This window comes from Xiphophorus maculatus, chromosome 13, assembly GCF_002775205.1.
Source record: "Xiphophorus maculatus strain JP 163 A chromosome 13, X_maculatus-5.0-male, whole genome shotgun sequence".
Taxonomy (NCBI): domain Eukaryota; kingdom Metazoa; phylum Chordata; class Actinopteri; order Cyprinodontiformes; family Poeciliidae; genus Xiphophorus; species Xiphophorus maculatus.
Genome location: NC_036455.1, coordinates 22,710,674 through 22,731,361, shown reverse-complemented (window position 1 = coordinate 22,731,361; position 20,688 = coordinate 22,710,674). Strand labels below are relative to the sequence as shown.

General features: G+C 36.3%; 1 protein-coding gene across 1 annotated transcript in view; it reads left to right on the top strand.

Annotated features, from left to right (window-relative positions):
• gabbr2 (gamma-aminobutyric acid type B receptor subunit 2) overlaps window positions 1-20,688 on the top strand; it is a 184,787-nt gene that overhangs the window by 97,550 nt on the left and 66,549 nt on the right. Inside the window, exons 4-8 of the mRNA XM_023344732.1 lie at window positions 2,908-3,009; window positions 8,010-8,075; window positions 8,551-8,739; window positions 10,111-10,353; window positions 15,776-15,836. Coding sequence (XP_023200500.1) covers window positions 2,908-3,009; window positions 8,010-8,075; window positions 8,551-8,739; window positions 10,111-10,353; window positions 15,776-15,836 — 661 coding nt within the window. The remainder of the gene's footprint in view (window positions 1-2,907; window positions 3,010-8,009; window positions 8,076-8,550; window positions 8,740-10,110; window positions 10,354-15,775; window positions 15,837-20,688) is intronic.

Sequence of the window (20,688 nt, the reverse complement as noted above, 5' to 3'; positions counted from 1 at the left end):
TTTTGATACAGTCATCAAGATCCATGAGGGAAATAAAGTGGAGATTCTGTAGACTTATTGGTACTAATTCAGGAACCTATTTAAATGTACAACATTGAAACACTTACCAATAGTGATGGTAATTGTAATGATAGCATTGTGTTAGCCTTTTGTACTTTTACATCCTAATGTCATTTTTTTAAAAGAATGTCGGTGTTGTGTATAAAGAAAAGACGCTACTTTTTTTCCTCGGAAATTACAGATAAAATTTTATCAGAAAATGTTCTATTGGTATCTAAAGATAAGTTATTAATCCTCATTCTAAAAAAAAGGTGTTCATTTGGTCCTTTCTTTCCTCTTTCCTTAAGACCTTCAGAAACCTTATTCTTATTTTGTTTACCTTACAATTTAGTCTATGTTTTTAAAACCTGGTAGAGAAACACCCCAAAAGAAGGAGGAGAAAAAAATGGAAAGAAGAAACATGTATTCTGTACATTGTAAAATAATTTGTAACAAGTGGTTTAAAAACAAAAGAAAATGTGAAAGGTAATTGGGTATAAATACTTCTGCACTTCAGTGTGTGCATACAGTTTTTTTTTCTTGTTCATTAAAAGTGTATCCAGAGCAATTTAGGACACACAGATATGTGAGTGAAGTACAGAACATGGACAGATATAGAGCAATCAAACAGGACCTTCATCCGTTAGCTGTGCTGCACTGTCATTGCCAGCTGTGCTTGGCAAGCACATTTGAGAACAAATACCTTCTGATTTTTCAGCCTGTCCCGAGTGCCAAGCTCCTGGGTGGGAGCAGACTGATTATAGCTGCAGGGCATGGCCTAAGGAAATCAGAGAAATCTGATTCAAGACACAGTGAACGAAGTCAGTGAGGCTGCTGAACAAAACAGAGGTCTTCAAATGTAATTTACATTCCTGAGATAAAACCGAGACAACAACAAAAGGATAAAAGCTGACAAAACAATGAAACATGTCTGGGAAAATTATGCCATTTCCTCAAATGATGGATGCATCATCCTTCAGCTAATCAGTTCCTGCATGCCAGAGTTTTACCTAATGGTTTTTCAGGGTCTGAAAAAACAAATTTTCACTAGTTATGAAATTTGAAGACATGAAGGATGTCTGCAAACTCTTTCACTACTGTATTTTTGTGGAGTAGTGGTCATGATTGGCTATTAGCATGCAATAACATCACTGCTATTAGTTAACATCTCAAAATATTTCCCGTGCACAAGTCATAAAATAATAGTACAGTAGCTGTTTAGGTTCTAGCACAGCCGGTCTGCCATCCCAGTGGGACTTCTGCTTTATTCTCTTCCATTACTCTCCATTCAACTGAGTTAATTCATCAATATAGACATGCAGGGGCAGCAGATATATCAACCAGCCAGGAGAAGCAACTAAGAAAATAATGTTCACATTTGTTCTTTCATGTCTCAGTCTATAAAACATCAAATACGCATTCTTCTTGAAAATGCACACAGTTCATAATGTGAAAAGTGAAACTAGAATCAACACCAAAAAGACACCAAACTTTATGTCTTCCTGTAATATACGGGTTGTATTTTCTAACCAATAGTGACAAAATGAAGGCAGCATTTCAGTGTATCAGGCTGGATTTCTGCCATTTTATAATATTTTGCATTACACTATGAACACAATAACCTCAGAAAGCTATAAAAAGTAATAAAAATCACATATTTGAATTCTATTTTGTTTAAATTTTGTTTAATAGTTAAAATGATGATTGTTTTTCACTTCTGTGCACATTCAAATGCACTGAACCTATTGGTTAATTTTGTTTGTGTTATTGCACAAACAATAACACAAACAAATGGTGTGCAATATATTGCACGGAATAATTGAAAACACCAAAGAACTTATTGCAACAAGAAGTTCAAGATACAAAAAGAAAAATTCTGTTGGGGTGCCTATTTTCTTACTTATTGTTTTCATTTACTTGTTTACTTTACTTGTTTTTTTACCCCTCTACACAAAAGTATTTATACCTTTTCAACTTTGTAGACCATAACCACCACAAATATTCCTGTATTTGTTTGGGATGAATACTGTGTTATGTGTGTTAATGTTATAAAATGCAACAAATGTGCAAGGTGTATGCAACTCTGGCCTGAGGAGTAGGGTGCTCTGTCCAGGTCAGTTGAAAACTCCTAAACTGCCTGGAGCCAAACCTTAAAGTTTTAACTGAACTGCAACTGGAGAGCACAAAAAATGTCTACAAAATCTAACCCAAACTTTTTGCTGTAATTCTCTAAAAGTAAGAAATCTCAAGAATGATTGAGTGAGACACAGCAGGTAAATCAGTGAAGCGTTTCCTAGAAGGAGCTCTGCATGCTAATGTTACATGATTTTTTTTAATTATTATTATTTCTGCAAACCTGGATAGTATGTGATATGTCTAAGTTTATATTGTATTGACATCTACACAAAAGCAGTTCCAGGGAGCATTAGTTAGTGATTTCTTTATCAAAGCAACACTTCCACTGAGTTACGTTTTTGAATGTTTATTGAAATATTCAACTTCCAGATGAAAGAATGTCAATTCAATCAAAAGAAATTCCACTGCTGGGTTCTTCTGTGAACTAAATTTAATGTAGAAATTCACATTTAAAACTCCACATGTTTTGTATTTTGTTGAAGTGAACCACAATATTCCCCAAATCAAGTACAGGCTATCATACCATATTCATCTTTTATGCAGCTTCTATGATTCCCACCTGGAGTAGCCATGTCTCTCAGGGAATCTCTCTTTCTTAGTTCATGTCACTCCTGGCAGCTTCCTCCAGGACATGCAAGGGGCCAGGATGAATAATATAGAAAGACTTCAGCAGTGACTGTGTGCAGAGATCTTAGATTGTGAATGATCGCTTCTTTCTTTATGTTCCCACAGGTGAGGAATGATCTGACCTATGAACTGGAGAAAGCAAACATCCACATTGCAGATACAGAAAGTTTTTCCAATGATCCATGTGTCAATGTCAAAAAACTGAAGGTAAGCAAGACCTTTTATGTTACAGATACACTAAAAATAAAGACCTAAGTTAGTAAATTTTTTATGTTGTAAAACTTTTCATATTATATTGAGATAATAAGCATGCACATGCTCACTTTACCATTCAGATTTGTAATAACATCAGATATTTTAGTACATTTTGATTAAAAAGATTTCACTTTCACTCAATATGCAGTATCGAACCCTAAACTGGTTAATTTGCGATTGTTTTAGCCAAAAAGAAATAAAATGGATAACCCTCACGATCAATTGTTTTGTCTCATGTATGCAAAAAAGTAAATTCAGCTGCAAATGGCATTTAATGATGCAGAGTAGTATAACAACAGTTTGGAATTTTTTTAATAATGTCACTATTCCATAAGAATAACCTATTATTTTGAAAATTCTGTTTATTTTTGGCAATAGTCATAGTTAATTTTGTATAAAGTAATCAAAATGTTGTCCAAGATCAGCTAACTTTAGCATCAGAGCAATGGGTTTGTGGGGATGAAAGATTCAAAGTAATGTTTGGTTCAGGCTATATGACTTTATATTAAAAAGAAGGCTTGGATCTAAATGAGCCTCTTACTCTCCATGCTTTTTATAAGAGTAAAATATTGAGCATTCACTGTAGTTTTCATGATGCTGCAGAGATAAATTGATAACATATAGAATACTTGTCTAAACAAATAAGCACACAGTTTTATCATCTCATGTCAAAACTGTTAAAATTTTAAAGCAGTGAGAAAAATACAAGCTAAATGAGAAATGTAATTAGTAGGAAACATATTTTCTCTTTTCATACTATACCTTGGTAGATGACATGTTACATAATTTAAAAGACATATGAAGAAGCAATGAGTAGTCCATGAGGCAGAGAAGAAACAGAATGATGAGCTGTCTTTCCTAAAATAAAAATGTAATCTGCATGTTAAGGTATGACATTCTAAGCTGACATCAACGGATTTGAGCTAACTGAAGATATGCAAATCATGGTATTGCCTCAGAATCTTTGCAGAACATTTGTAAGGAGTGGGCGTGATCCTCTGACACTTTGAAAGTCGGATTCCCACTCAGCATGTAACAGTGTTTTACTGTCTCCATCACAGCAACATAATATGATAAGGTTTTTTTTTTTGTGTGTGTGTTAGGATGCATACGAGGCTCTCAGCATCACAGAGCGATCCACAAATAGAGCTCTCTCACTCTGTAATGTTTCAGCTGAAATATTCAAATTGCAGACAGGGAAGGCTTTGGCAGAAAATTGTAGCTTCCCACCATGTTTATTTTTGTTCAGTTTGTGTGTTTTTACATTTTTTCTCTTGTTTCTTGTCTTACATTTTGAAGAAGGATTAAAACACAAAACACTGGTAGAACAAAAAAGGCCTTCATTTGAGACCTGAATAGTCTATTTTTAATTTTAGTTTATTATTCATAAATTTGTCTGTAAAATATCTGTGCTGAGTTGCTCATGTTTTTTTGTGACTGCAGACTACTCGGGCAGTTTCCCTTTAATGGGAACGTACATGTGGAAAAAATATATTTAAATATAAAACAAGGTATTTTTATTACACCTTAGTTATTTATATTATTAGTAAAAATCAGATACTGCCATCCATTGCAACTGCAGACCAAGAAGGTTTCAGATTTCAACTGTTCAGGAATCTCTCTAGGGTTGAATGTTCTCCCTTTCCCTGTTTGGGTTAACCCCCTACACTCTGGTTTCTGTCTGTTTATTATGAACTATAGAAAGGAATATGTATGAGTGCAGGGTTGCTTGTCTCATGGATCTTTGCTAGCATGGCCAATACATATTGGCCTCCATCGCTCTAGGAATATGCCTAATTTCAGCTTCTGTGCTACATTGTATTTGCGTCTGGCCCATTTTTTTCGGTTCTGTGATCTGTCCTGTCCCCTTCATTTCTGTCCAATGGAAGCAATGATTGTCATCTTCGGTCACAGTTTTTTTGTGTTTTTGTGTTTTTTTTAAACAAATTAGAGTCTGGTTGCAAAGAAGCACAACGTGAACGCAAACTACGGCAAAAAAAAGTCCTCTTTTGTTCTGGACTACACAAGCAAACCAAAGCACTTTCCTTTTGTAAATACACCCCAAGATCTCTTAACATTTCTTAATTTCACAAGTAAATTTTTATCACACGATTTCATAGAAAGACATCAATCTTTACCTTAGTGTATGTGTAAATGCATAAATTGTGTAAAGGGAACCATTCAGTTTATGGGACTGCATTGTGTTGAAGTCAACACAGTACTGTGCAATATTTGTTGGCGGTCCGGTGGATGTAGAGCGGCTTAGAATCAGCTCAGGATAAATACCTTACATTCTTGCACAATCATTATAGGTTTAACCATTTTGTAAAGTATTTTATTGATACCAATAAAAATTCTAAAGCACTTCTGCTACTTCAAATCCCCAAATAGCACAAAGCCAGAGCAAGAGTCTCACTCTGAGAGCAATGAACAGCTTGAAGGACCAATCGACTCTGTGTTCTAGTTTTATACGCCTCTACAGGTTTGAGCTGATGTTAATATTTCAGCTGAGATTTGCCTGTATGAGCAACTGCTCAAATAGTTTGTCATAATTGCACATAATCGTTTAACAGTTAATGTACACATAAGACCATCCTCAAAGAGTAAGTGTTTGACAGTTTCTGCTCATCAGGCCATAGTTATCATGGTGATGGGGTCCATATTGTTTGTAGAAACAACAAAGCCTAAATGGACTTTTCCCCAATCTCACAAGAAACCATCAATATCACATTTATGTTTGTGCTTAATAAGCCGTAAATATACTTGATTGTGTACAAGAGGTAAAATATCGCTCAACTCACTAAAATATATTAATCACAATTATAATGATACAAATAACCCTGTCAAGGATGAAGCAGCCAAAGTTGTCCTTAACTCCACCCTCTCTGAGAACAGTAATTGTTACAGTTACATAAAAGCTTGAGCAATGGGGCTTATTTGGGCCTCTTCAGTGCCTGAGTCTCTATGTTATGCTCTAGCACAACACACTCACTCTTGCCCTTGCCTGCAACTATACAACCTTTTCTATGTGTTACCAGGCATGCTTGGGTTTTCACTCAGACTGTGGCTCCTGGCTATCATTGGAGTCATTTGGATTAAGTGCCTTTCCTTGAGGGAAGAGCAGCACCGTTGAGTTGCTACTGGCATGTCTTTACCACACATTTACAAACATGTGCAAAGTAGCACAAAATCACAACTTGGGGATTTACAAAGTTGCCTGGTCTTGTCCAATTGTACAAATATGTTAAGTGTTGTGAAAGATGGAGCCTGGAAGACTTGTTTTGGCTCCAATGAGTAACCACTAGAGATGTGTTGGAATTAAGATGACAGTGATTAGTTGCCCCCTCTGATCTCAGGATGCTCAACATATGGTGGACCACAGCCTAAGGGATAACTTAATGAACTGTATTTGTAATTGTTTCCCTTTATCCAGACTAACAGGAGGATGTCATAGGTTCACTGAGTTTGAAGTCTTGATGTCCCTTTTTACTTCTAAAGCTACTTCTACATAATTTTTCAAATTTCCGTTTTTGTTTTTGTATTTGATGAAGTCAAAAAGATTATTTTAACTTTCTTTTTAAAATATTTTTTTTCTTTTATTAGAATAGGTAACTTACGATATCTCCAAATAGGTCAAACAGTATTGTAGGAATGTCATTCCTTTGAAATATTTTCTAATATAAATGTTTAATTTCAGCCTTCAGAGTTCAATCACTTAATGAAAGCTTTGTCACTATCTGCAGTGTTAGGATTGAATATGGCTCTGTAATGGACCTCTGGCACATCTCATCCATCCTTATACAGATTTACATTCATCAAATCTGTCAGCATCAGTGTTGTGCAATTCTGGATTATATGCTGGCATTTTGATGGCATCTGATCAAGATTTTGTGAGCATATATATGTGGTGTACATGAGCGTGTGATCACTGAAATCTTTTTGTACCAACCTGGAACAAGCTGAATTTCCACCTGGGAATCTAAATCATTTACAGAGTCATTCACAAAGTCATGTTGTGCTCTGAATCCCTGAGCAACTTTTTTTTTCTGAAGCCTGGTTTGAGTAATTCAATGCACAGCAACCATCTCTTTTATTAATCAAGTGTGCAAGTTGATATGGATTTATTTTCTTGGCTAATAAACTCATTCAGATCAATCACACTTTAAATCCTCTGATGAGGTGGATGTAGTGAAGCGAAGAAAAGCACATGAGATGTTCTATTTAGAACATTTTAATGCAGTGTTTCTCAGTTTTGGTCTTTATGGACCACTGCCCTGCATATTTTAGATGTGTCCCTGTTCCAGAACACCTGCGTCAAATGATGATCTCCTCTGTGTGCCATTAAGTGCTGCATAAGCTTCTTAATTGCCTACTTATTTAAGACAGGTGTGTGGTCAAAAGGAAACGCCTAAAACATCACAGGTATTGAACCCTGAGAATTGAAGTTGAAAAAAAGCTGCTTTAATCTGACATTGACTTCATAAAATAAATACTGATCTGAAACTGTCAACTTGCCTTTTCAGCAGTTTGTATTGTATGTATTTAATCATGGAATATCATGTTATTTTTCATTGTATTTTCTATTAACTATGGAGATAAATGGTCATAAAATTTCAATATCCAATGTGCCAAACATTTGATTATGATTCACACAGCTTGTCTTGCTTTATTTCAAATGGAGTAGCTTGCTAATGTGCTAGTCTAACTTCAACAAACTTGCCTACTGTTTTGATATCATTCTCTGGTTATACAGTTAATATATTTACTGCTCTTCCCTTTATTCCCATGTGTTCTTCTGTTTGATCAATGTTGTGTCTATACTTATCTCAGCAAAAGACTTTCAAGTGACAGAAGAATAAAGGGTGCTGAACTCATATTCCATGACTGAAACCAATTTGTGTAGCTAAAATAATAATGGTGTTTCTCAAAATCTGTTTTTTTTGTCTCTTCAGGACAATGACGTGAGAATCATCATTGGGCAGTTTGATGAGCATTGGGCCTCTAAAGTCTTCTGTTGTGTAAGTCATCTATGCACAGTTAGCTACCTGTAAACATATTTATTAAATACATAAAATCTATTATTTTTGTGTATTGGTGTAGCATTTTTTCATCAAAATATCCTACTTATAAAGATACTGGGTAAAATTTGGGGGTGGAGGGTACAGTTTAATTTATGGAAAGGTTGTGGATTAAACCTCACAGTTTTCTGCAGGGTCAAACACACAAAATAATTTAATGTGACATTGGTCAGAATGGGGAATTTTGAGTCTTTAACCATCTCCTGGCAGTGACCTTCAGGAATTACTTGTCAGTTAAATGCTGTTTATCTCTGGCAAATTTTCTAATGTTTTCCGGTTTATACTTAAAAATCACAGCAAGATATAACAGAAAAAGTTCTGTTGAATTAACCACTATTAACAGAAAACATAAAGACAGCTTGTTAAACATAAATTTAATGTCAGTTTTTGTTTTCATTTTTGTTCATTTTTCCAGGCATATAACTTGAACATGTATGGCAGCAAATACCAGTGGATCATCCCAGGCTGGTATCAACGAAACTGGTGGGAGCAGGCGAACAACACCAACTGCACTTCCAGGAAGCTCCTAACAGCCATGGAGGGATACATCAGTGTGGACTTTGAACCGCTCAGTTCTCGGCCAGTGAAGGGCATCTCTGGCAGGGTGAGTTACACCAGCTGATGCAATCTAAAGGCTTTCTTTGAAATTCAGAGTTGGTGAAGAAGACAGTAAATGCCTGAAACAAGGGAATGGTTATTTTGGAATCTGGAAGAAAATTATAGGCTAAAAATAGGTTGATAATTAAAGTGTTAGCACTCCTAAGCAAAGAACACCCCTGTCCAACTCCTGACATGATGTATACAGATGTTTTATTGTCAGTTTACTCGATCTAAAAAAACTTTTCCTAAATCAATTTTTCCATCTGTTGTCCAAGACAAGGTTTCAAGGGTGATGTCTTTACCAAAGATTCCCAGACCTCCTCCTTCCCTCAGCTGCTTACTCTTGTTTAGGGAGATATTCTCTAGCAAACAATGAAATATAATCTCTGTCTGTCCTGAGACCTCCTTCCAGAGAGAAATGCCCAAAGACACCTCCCTTGGAAGACTTGTTGATTGCATACTTCCCAAATACTTAAATCACCCTAATTAGCTGCTTCAGATTCTCTATCAAACTCACCCAACATAGACTGGTCAGTTTATTTTAGCTGCTTGTATTCCAGATCTCATTCTCTCAATTATTACTTACAGCTCATGGCCACAGTTGAGCATGGGAACATAGATCGACAGGGAAATTAACTTGGCTCTCTAATAACAGCAACAGACTGGTCCAACGTCTGCATCGCTGAATATGCAGCCCCAATCTGCCTATGATCTCCTGCTCCATCTGCCTTCACTAGTGAACACGACCCTGAGATACTAAAAGTCTCCTAACCTTGGTGTTAACTCATTTTCAACCTAAAGTTGTTGCTAAATCCACCATCCCACGGCAACCCTTAACTGGAGTTTCTACACCACATTGTTGCATCTAAACATAATTGGTGACAAGGAAGGAAGGCTAGTGAAGTACACTCATTGGGACTGAATCCCCAAAGTGGATATTTTAATTTCCAAATTGAAATGTCAGTTTGTTTATACCTTAGAGCTCTGTCCCTACTACTTGCTATTTCCTGATTTTAGCATTTTAATTATGTTCCCTTGTAAATGCAGTCTGACATTTTTGTTTTTTTAAATGAGTGATTCTGATCCTTTTGAAAATGCTATAGATACATTTTCTAACTTTTTTTTCCCCAACAACTTTGCATATGTTTGAAAAGTGTTTTTGTTTTAAATTTTTATTCAGGTAAATATGTCTGTTTTTCTTAAACTAAAAGTACAACAGAACAAATATAAAAAATAAAAAAATAAATCCATCCTCTCGCAGTTAAAATACCTTAGAAATACCACTGTAATGGTTCCAGCTGCTGAGATGATAAAAAGTAAGAAGATGAATCAACATATTCTCAGCTTTATGTTGCCTCTTCTACTTGCCTTTCAGACCCCAAAGGAATATGAAAAGGAGTATTACAGGGAGCTCCAGCAGAAAGGTGTGGAGGCAAGCAAGTTTCACGGCTTTGCCTATGACGGGATCTGGGTAATTGCAAAGACCTTGAACCGAGTAAGGGAACTGCTCCGGACAAAAGAAAGGCAAAATATGTATCACAACTTCACTGTGGACGATCGGGAAGTGGGGAAAATGGTGCTTGATGTCATGAATGAAACTAACTTCTATGGAGTTACAGTAAGTCAATAAGATTATTCTTTTTAAGTAATTATTTAATGCATTATCTTTTAAAGTTAAACACCAGTTTCCACAGCATGTGAAGCAATTGTAGAAGCTGCTGTTGTTACAATAACCCATTGAGTTCATTCAGCATGCACATATTCAGGTAACGTAAGACAATTCAAGCGAGAATCCAGTGATTTATTACCAATGAAGAAAACCTGTTGTGTTATATGGAGTGGGCAAATGCTATAACAGCAAATAGAAGAATGGATCACTGCTCTGCAAAACTGGAATCTTGTTTGCAGATTCCAAGCCATCCTTGCATCTGAATGAAGCCTAAAGTGATATCATTCAGATCTGCACACTCTCTTCCCTCTATTTAAGATTTATCCTCGCTGTGATGGTAAAAGCTTTTCGTGCATTGTTTGCTTGTGCTTGAGTGTATGTGTGTTTGAGAAGGCCTCCTGATCCCATGTACTAGCCACACAAGGCTGAGATGCTTCCAGCTTCCAGCTTTTATGCCTTTAGTTGAGCTTAGAATACTTATCTACGTAGAAGTATAAAAATTATTTGGAGCAACATTGGCGATAGTGGTAGGAGTTTGCCTTGCAATCAGTGGTTGCTGGTTTGATTTCTGGCCCGTCTGCCCTTGTCTTTTGTGCCCTTGGCAAGACACTTCACCCGCCTTGCTTGCTGGTGTTGGTCAGAAGGGCCAATGGTGCAAAATTGCAGTCTTGCTTCAGTCAAAATGTGCAGCTGTGGCTACAAACCACCATCAGTGTGTGAATGTGCCCTTTGATATTTTAATTTGATATACAAAGGGGAATATAAATGTATTTATTATTATTATTAAAATGAAGTCAACTTTTTTAAAGTTGACATTATGCATAATGCAAATGCTGCACTCTACTTTCAGATATATTTGTGATACTTCTGCTCTAATATTTTCTCAATCATTAAAAGTTTCCTAATGGGTGGTGTTATGTATTTTCCATGCACATAGCGCCTTTTAATAGCAAAATGAAGTAACTATTTTGCATATAGTTTTTATAAAATTGCTGTAAATATCAAACATATCTGAAAAGAAATTTGACTTTGCAATTGGATGCCTCAAAATTGGCTTCTGTCTCTTTAAGAAGCTCCTGCTCTTTCCACACATCATCACAACATTGTTCTTCCATTATGGCGTTTACAACCATTTGGAGCAGTGAGCAGTATTTTGTATGATAGGATCAGTAGATGCACACTTCCACCAGGTGTTTGATATTTTCTGCTGCCGTAAGTCTGGAGGAGCTGAGTAGGGGAGGAGGGGAGAGGTTCTCTGTTGGGCAAAATCTCCAAAGATGCATAAAAGAATAAAAGCAAAACTCCATGTATGTTTTAATGAGGGAAAAACATTAAAACATGATGTAAAGCTGAAAAAAATTATTTTACATAATACCCCATCTTTAACCATTTTGACATTCAACGTTGTATGTAATCATACATTTTGTCCGTGTTGCACTTAGTTTTAAAAATCTACTTAGTGTGCCATTACAAGTAAGTGATGAAAAATATGTAGTACTAATAAGTTAATTAGTGGTTTTAGTGTGTACCATTTTACCATTATTTTGCTGAGGATAATGGAGCAACAACTGCAAGCTTCAGACAATTACTATAAGAGTGCAACTGCCTCAGACTTGGTCTGTCTCTTATTCAAAATCCCATAACTCAACTTATCCTTCAAGGCCTTTTTTGCATGAAAGATTTCTGCCTGCTCTACTCTGCACGCCCCCTGCTTTCTCTGCTCCTGTCCACCACTTCAGCATCTCCTTCTAGACTCCAATAGCAATTCTCAAATCATAGTTATTATTGATATTATGCAGTAGGAATTTGTCTTTCTGAAATTAGTTTACAGGAAATTCACAGTTACAGGTTACATTGTCAGAAAAGACACGTTGAATGTGACAATATATTTTATATTCAGAATGTTGTGTAAGCAGCTAAATGTATATCATGATTGGACAACAGCAATATTAAATTTAGTAAGAATACTGCATACATGCCAAAAAGTGTTAAAGCAGAGAAAAATGCAAAAGTAATTAAATACATCTTTGTTGCGAAAGGTTTAAGATCTCCCAGCTATTTTAGCTGCTCTTTTAAAGGATTACATGAAATACGACTTAGCACATAGAAACTTCCACCCACTCACGACAAAGACTGGGGGAGGCAATTTCCCTTCCAGCCACACTCCATACATCTTTTATGTTATTTTGAAATTCTGATTTCAAAAGCAACTATTACACAACCTTGCTTTGTTTGTGAATTAAATGACTTTCAGTAGGTTGACAACATTAATCCATGCATAGGCACATGTGTGAAGATTGTGCTGATCCTGGTGTCGCTGTAGCTGAGTACAGTTGCAGCAGCAGGAGAGTGATGATCGAGGGCTCCGTCGTATCGATCAAGCTGGTGTCAGGGCTACTGAGAAGAAGACAGACATTAACAGGAACACTCTTAGGATAGAGAGAGAGCATCTAGCCACTAGAAGCACAGAATGAGGCAAACAGCATATGTAGAGGCCCGGCAGTCTGTGATTTGAGGATGGCAGATGTAATTTTTTTTTTTTACATTTGCTTTGCTGTTCATGAGTAATCAGAAGTCATTTTGTTGGTACCAGTGTCTCTCTGTTAAATGGTGAGTGCCACTTTCTGAGGCATCTGTTTTTTTTTTCTTTAAGTGTGCACCCCTTCATGAGCGTGCTCATGTTCATGCGTGTGCTTGTACATCAATGTTACTCTCCCATTAGCAGCGTTGCAACCTAAAAACCTCAGAAACCCTGTGGATGTCACACCTGCAGCCCACAGACTCTCATCTCATTTGACCCAAGTGTTGCTGTCGCTTGCAGTATTCTCACCCTCACTAACAAAGTGATACCTGACCGCCTCCTCAATCTCAGCTCAGACACCTCACACACACACGCGCACCCCCGCACGCACGCACGCATGCACGCACACACATAGATGTGCACATGCTTAAACACGGCGATTTCTCCATAAAACACATACCACCTGCTTGAGTCCCAAGTCGTCTTGCATATTCATTAAGAAAACATACATAAATGGGTTTCAATTAGGAATTGTTTGACAACATTAAACCATTGATCTAAGACTTGTAAAGTAATTAAGGTGTTTTAAAATCATTATGCCCATCACCATTTCATTCACTTGTAGTTTTTGCTGTTTTGTTTTACCAACTTTCTCAGTCATGAAATGGAGTCAGATTTTTAGGACCTTCATACTACAAAATGCATCATTTCCAATAATCAAAGGGGAAATGTTATATGACTTTCAATAACCTCGTCACATATTTGTATAAGAAATTGTGGTTATATGACTCTACAGTAGTAAATCAAATCAACCAGGAGCAGGTTACGTCTGGTGGCTGCCCCAAATGGAGGAGTATAGCTAGTTAAACATAACATTTGAAAACTTTTAAGATCATTTACTTTTATGATTCATGAAAATACTTAACTACAAGAAAATAATAAACTGGCACACAATACTTTTAGTACATAGGAATGAAACAGATTATTTACAGAGAAAAGGGACCAAGGAAGGGACAAATTGAAACAGTGATTTCAGTTGGACCCTGAGCAGTCCAGTCTGATAGTTAAAATAGACACCTCCGTGTGTTGCGCATAGTGTACTGTACAGAAAAATGCCCATAAACCATGGCTGTGTGCAAACTTAGTACAAGACTCAAGGTTCCTATATTGTGCCAAGATGTACTTGTTTTAAAGAATCTTTATTTATTTTAATAAATTTTAGTACAAAATCAAAAATCATTTAACTGGTCTAACCTGAGCAAAACTATTCTACACAGAGCACAGGTTTTAAAAAACACAACCTGAGATTAACGAATGCTTTATTATATTTGTAAAAACACAAACAAGTGATTTTACTAACGGATATGATCAGATGGAGACGGGCACGAAGGCATCGTTGCATAAACTGGAACCTGAACATAAGATCAGATTATAACATTTATTTAAAACACAGCTTTATGCTTTGTGAGACCTGTTTATCTAGGATGCAGAAGGAGGAGCCCAACCAGGGTGACGTCTATGTAAATCCAGCCTCAGCTGATCTGATCATTACAGCGAGCACGTGTGGCATGCAGCTACTCTTGCGACCAATATGAACTCAGAACTTTAATAGCTTCAAGTCGGGTTTCTGCTCTTGTTTTCAACCTACATGCTCTGACCCCTATTACACACCCCAGTTATCTCAGTGTAATCCAAAAGCAGCTGCTCAGGAGTACACTGCAGCACACACGTTCAGGTGCAGCATGTTGTGCGTCAAAATCTAAAAGATATAAAGAGGCTGAGTGCTAGGAAAGGCTATCTGTGTGACACATGCAAGTACTGTAGTAGCACACTAAGTACATGCACACAGAACCACATGCATTCACACTCTCGGATTAACATCAAAGTTGCCACACAAAGAATGGGATTCAAAGGGAGGGGTGGGATCCTTCTTTGCCACTTCAAAGCTTCTCAGTTTTTAAGAGAAAATCATCTCCGGCCACCCCACCATGTCCCCTTAGCTATGATTTAATCAGTCATTGCAAACTATCCGTCTATCTGGGTGTGTGTGTGTGTCTGTTTGTCTTTCACCTATTTTGTTAGCCAACAGCTAATATGTAAACCCAGTTAAATGCGTAATTAAGGAGCTCTGTGAGCAGATGGTGGGCTGAATTAATTGAACACTCCTGGTAGATGAAGCAGGAGAGAGAGATAAAGGGAAGACGGAGTGAGAAGAAGAGTATAGAACAAGGAAGATAGGAATGTATGAATAATTCAAAAAGATAAGGTGAAATAAGCACAACCAGTCTGAAAGTGTTTGACAACATCACCAAACATGTATTCTCATTTTGACCCATGGGTTTGTGACAGACGCTACCTGGATGAAAATTGATTGAACCACAGACTTTATAATGTCGTATTTAGTCAAACTGGAATAGATGTTTGACTAGATATATATTTCCATCAGGAATCATTTACTCTGGCTGTCAATTTTTTTCTCCGTCCAAGTGTGGGACACACAAACGGATTGAAATGAACATTAACTCCAAGAGTTAAATCACTCCGCCTTACTATTCTGAGATTGCTCCAAGAGTCTTAGCGCCTGAATTGGCTGAAGGATAATTTTGTTTACCTCTATAAACAGATCAATTTTGGCCAGTTCTAATGAAATAAAATTAAGTATGTCAGAACCGAGCCTCTGCCCTTTCCCTGCCAACACAGAAAAGAACGCATTGTGAATAATTTTAGCTGAAATCAGCTCCTTGCTTAATTCATTGAATAGTTTAGCACACATCTTCTTCAGCACAATCTAATGTCTTAATAATCTAAATAAATACGTGTTTTATTGTGGTTTGCTTTGCTTATTTTCAGGGTCAAGTCATGTTTCGTAATGGAGAGAGGATGGGCACAATAAAATTCAACCAGTTTCAAGGTACTTTTCTTAATAACTTGCCTTTATTTTCTGTCCTATTTGTCTTCATTTCCAAGTGCAAAATATTCATTTTTTATGTTGCAACCAGACTGTAATCTATTTTATTAAAAGTTTGTGTGCTTGCCCAAAACACAGAACATGACTGTGGAGTTGAAGGGAAGGCATGTTTGTTTTTGTTTTGTTTTGTTTTTTTGTTTTTTATACGGGCAATTATAATTAGAATTTAGTCACTGACATAAATAAACTCTTTGATAATAATCTGATTTATTAAGTTGGTCTGTGCAAGTGTAAAAATTATGTTTGCAAAATGGTTCCAGTCATAGCTTAGTAAGATTGTCTCTTAACACAGATTCTCAGTTGCATTTAGGTATGAACACTGACTGGGTCATTCTTACACTATAAGCTATTTTATCAAAATATACTTTGATAAAATAGCATATAGAAAAATTAAAGCACTTTTCATTATTTTACTTCCAAGTAGTAATTACAGGGTCCATAAAAAATATTCACCATTAGATGTTTTACCCTTTTTATTGACTTTAAAAATCAGTCATGATCAGCAGAATTTGGCTTTATGTGCTTTTAAATAGATATAGAAATACATGTATTTTTATCTATGTGGTTCTGATGGAACTGAACATGAAATAATAAAACGTGGAAACATTTGCATGGCAATTTGTTACAGAACAACACATCAAAAAGAAACTTTTACCAAAAGTATAAACAATTACATTCTCTTTTGGGCTAACTCAGAAAATATTACTTCTTCTTCTGTTTGCTCTTTTTTTCAAGCATTTTGCTATTATGTGCTAATTCCTAGCTGACGGTATTCTTGTCATGCTTGATGTGCATAGACTGGATCCTTTGAAATGTTTGAAGTTGTGGCTGAAGTGTATCACTGAAATGTTTCACATGCTGTACCCCCACTTTGACTTTTGCAATTGTCTGCCAGGAAAACAATCAGTATTTGTTGAGACTGTTTTCTCCTGGGGAAAAAAAAGAAACATCTCCCCAAAGCTTCCGCTATAGAGCTGTACCATGCTTCTGGTTTGGCAGAACTTGAATTGATATGTCCCCTCCTGTGGTTATTAAATGCATTTGTGGAGGTTATTTGTGGAGAATAATAAAAATAAAAAATAAAAACTTCTGTTGTCTTCCGATAGTGATAAACCCGGTGGTTGTTTTTGAGCTGACAGGATTTCCTGAGAATAACCCAAAAGATCGGATCTTAAAGCAGGAGATTCCCACCTCCCAGGCATCTTAGACTGTATGAAGCACAGCAGCATGCTGCTGATCAGTCCTCTCTCTCAGCCTAACCATCTTATCTTTCTGACTGCAGAGAGGCTTGATCCCTCTGGCTGGTTACAGCTCACACTCGTACACTATGCGTATGTATTTTCTCTGTGAAACCAGAAGAAGTATTTGGAACAGAGCTAATGTGCAGAATCAGGATTTCCTAAAATCTGCATCTATCCAGTCTGTTCGAGTCGGTCTACTCTGTCGAGGGGTTTCAGTGTGCAAAATCAGTTGCAGCATTCTTTAATGATTACTGTCCCTTCTCTATTTCTGCTTCACCACTTCATCAAGTCACCCCAGTGTTTTACTCAAACGTCTTGCCTTTCTTAGGCTAAAACAGGGTTTTTCACAATAAATAAAAATGAACTTTTTTGCAAGGCACTAGAACATAACACAGATTGAATTTTCCTCATTTTTAAACTTAGTTTTGAAAAAGATCATTAAAGTTGTTATCTGCTTGAATTGTTTTCTTAGAAATGGTTCACAAAAATGTTTTTTCTCTCTCAAAAATTTCAACAGAGGGCTCTCTCTTTTATTATATCTTTGTGCTATCTCCATCTCCTTTACCATCTTTGCCCCTGATCAACCTTTGCTCTATATCTTGTGTCTCACAGACATAGAAAGTGATTTTGTCACCCCTTTTTGACAAACTGCACCAAAGCTCTTGCTGGTTGGAGAGGTCATGAGGGGTTGCCCCATTTTAAATATTTTAAAAGGTAGTGATCCTCCACACGTCACTGTCATCTGTCTGCAGCCTTTGATTCTCAATTTCTCCCTGTCGGTACGCTTTCAGTCAGCGGTTTCTGACTCCTCTTTTCCTTCTAATAGAGATGAACTGAGCGATAGTTCTCTATCAGAGGTTCTGATTGCTAACACTGTACCTGTGATTTAAAATAAACATGCTAAAAAGCATTAAAAAAAATAGAAAACCATTACTCCAATGTTTATGGTGCTCTAAGAATTTTCTCTTATTACTGTAATATTAGCAAAATATTATATATTTGTACTGTTTTCTCTATGTTAGAGCTGAATTCTGAAAAATAGTCACAATTAGGTTTTAACTGTCAAGAAATTTCATAAAAAATTCTATTGATATATAAAGTATCCATTAGCTGTGAATTGCTTTTCTGTTCATTTATATAGCACAGATTCAAACTAAATGCCATTTTTGGGCTCTTTACTTGTCAAAATAGGTGAAAATATATTGAAATAATTTTAACGCTAATTCAGATCAGTCCAATTCATTGTGTTAAAATCTTGTCATATGGTGTTTTTTCAAATGCATTTAAAAATAACTGCTTTATTTCTAAAGTGCTGAGCAGTTGAGAGAAAATAAAAACCATAATAAAACAATACACATTAAAACAGATAAAACAAGAAGGGAAAACCAATAAAATGGAATTAAAGCATAGGAATAGTATTACGATGCATAAGACAAAAGAGACAAGAGGGTCTTTAATTTTATAAACCTTCACAGAGCATGTCTGCCTAGTGTCTGGATGGAGACTGCTCCATAAAGGAGGGGCACAAAAAGAAAAAGCAACAGTTTTTCTATGGACTTTAGGATTTTTAGCAGGCCAGTACCCTGAGGTTAAAGAACACATACATGTGCAGAAGTTCAGAGAGATAGGAAGGCACCAGAACATTTAGAGCCTTCTAGGTGGCCAGCAAGACCTTAAAACCATCAAAGATCTCCAACTCTGTCTGATCAGAATTAAGAACCAGGACATTATTAGATTAAAAAAAAAAAAAAACATAATTGCAGAGAGACTGGCTTCTTGTTTTGACAAATGTGTATAGTTTCCAATGATAGAAAGCACATGCAGCTGAAAAATTATGTTAAAAGAAGACCAAAAGACACAAGATTGAGAGAAAACAGCAATAGACCAAGAACAGTGTGGCTCAAAATTGGTTAAAAGAAAAACAGGCCTGGAGTGAAAGTAGAAAATGAGTACAACAGCTAGAGAGGAAATTATGGATAAAACAGGATAGGTCACATTACCAGTTTAACAGCATTTCAGATATTTCAAACAAATTAATAATTATCAAGATCAACTGATACTAATCCTTTTTTAAAAATTTTTTTTTATTAAACTGTGTGATCCACAGAGTGGTCCACAGTGTCAAATGCAGCACTTGGATTTAGCAGTTTTAACAATGAAGTGCGATCAATATCTATGTTTACCAGCAAATCATTTAGCTTTTTTCATTTAGATTATTGCAGGTTGCAATTTGCAACAATGAATAGAAAGCATTAAAACACTGGGCAAGGGTTACTTTTTTTTGGGATATGAAAACAAGGAAAAACAGGGTTAATTAATGGCAGCAACAAACTTTTCAAGGGCTTCATTGAGGAAAGAAACAGCTAAACAAGCTGGGGGCAATTTCTTTGATCTGGTTAGAGTTCCTTTGCCACAACACTAAAGAAAAACTTTGAACCTCCCGTTTTAATTGACAGAAAAATGTGGTTTTCTTTAATAACTAAGAGACACTTTTACCTATCATACGTCTAGCGACAATTGCATATCTGGATGTGTACAGCTGCTGGTGGCAGACTTGCATTTAGTATAGCAAGAACCTAAGAAATTCAGCGTATATCTGATATCATTTGAGAAAATTAAGTAAACCCATATTTATTTAACTATTAAGTGAAGGTATAGCTGTCATGCAGGATTAGATACATAATAAATGAAGGATATTGTAGGTGGTTAAGGAGTGGGGATTTTTATAAGTTTATACTCCCACCCACTCCCTTGAGTATGTACAAAAAAATAGAAATTATTCTTCATGGTGGATTTTTTGTACATATTCAAAAAATAAACAAACTAATAAACAAAGTAACTTGAAAACTGGTTAGAATGAGCTCAGTCGTCCTTTGACAGTCCAAATTTATTTTGTGTTGTTCCTTTGGAAACTTTTCTTTCGTACTAAATTAGCTTGAAGACAGAAGAGTTCATCAAAGCTGATGTGAAAGTGAGGCACTGCGAGTTCATTTTATTTGTACAAACGGCAGAAAATTTGGTTTTATTTCCTCCAAAAGTATGTTGTGAGTCTGTGCCTAGAGCAGGTTTTTCTTTTTTTCCTCATCTGCAACTTGTTTGATATGTATTCTAGTTTGCATAAAATGTTTGATTTATAATAGTGAATTCACTCATTCGCCTGATTGTAAGGAGGGACTTTGTTTGCAGCTAAAAATTACATTTGAATTTAAATGGACCCTGGTACAGTTCTTTCTTAATTAATCTGGATCACATGAAATCACATGATCACCTGTAAAAGGCAACTTACCAGGTTGAAAATCCCTAGGCAGAATCGCCTTAGTGTGACATTTTCAGCTGTCGTTGACTTTCTGATGAGGACTGAAGATAAGATAAAGTGATTCTCCAAGAGGAAAGCAGAGTGGAGCGGAGTGGCCCACTGGTAGATGATGTTGTCTGTCATTTTTCTTGTCAAGGACACTTCTGCCTAAAAGTTCAATTGGTCTTTGAGAGTGAAAATGGAAAAGGGTGGAAAGGCTTGCACAGGCACACCTGAACAAACTGCAGGTTGTGTATGT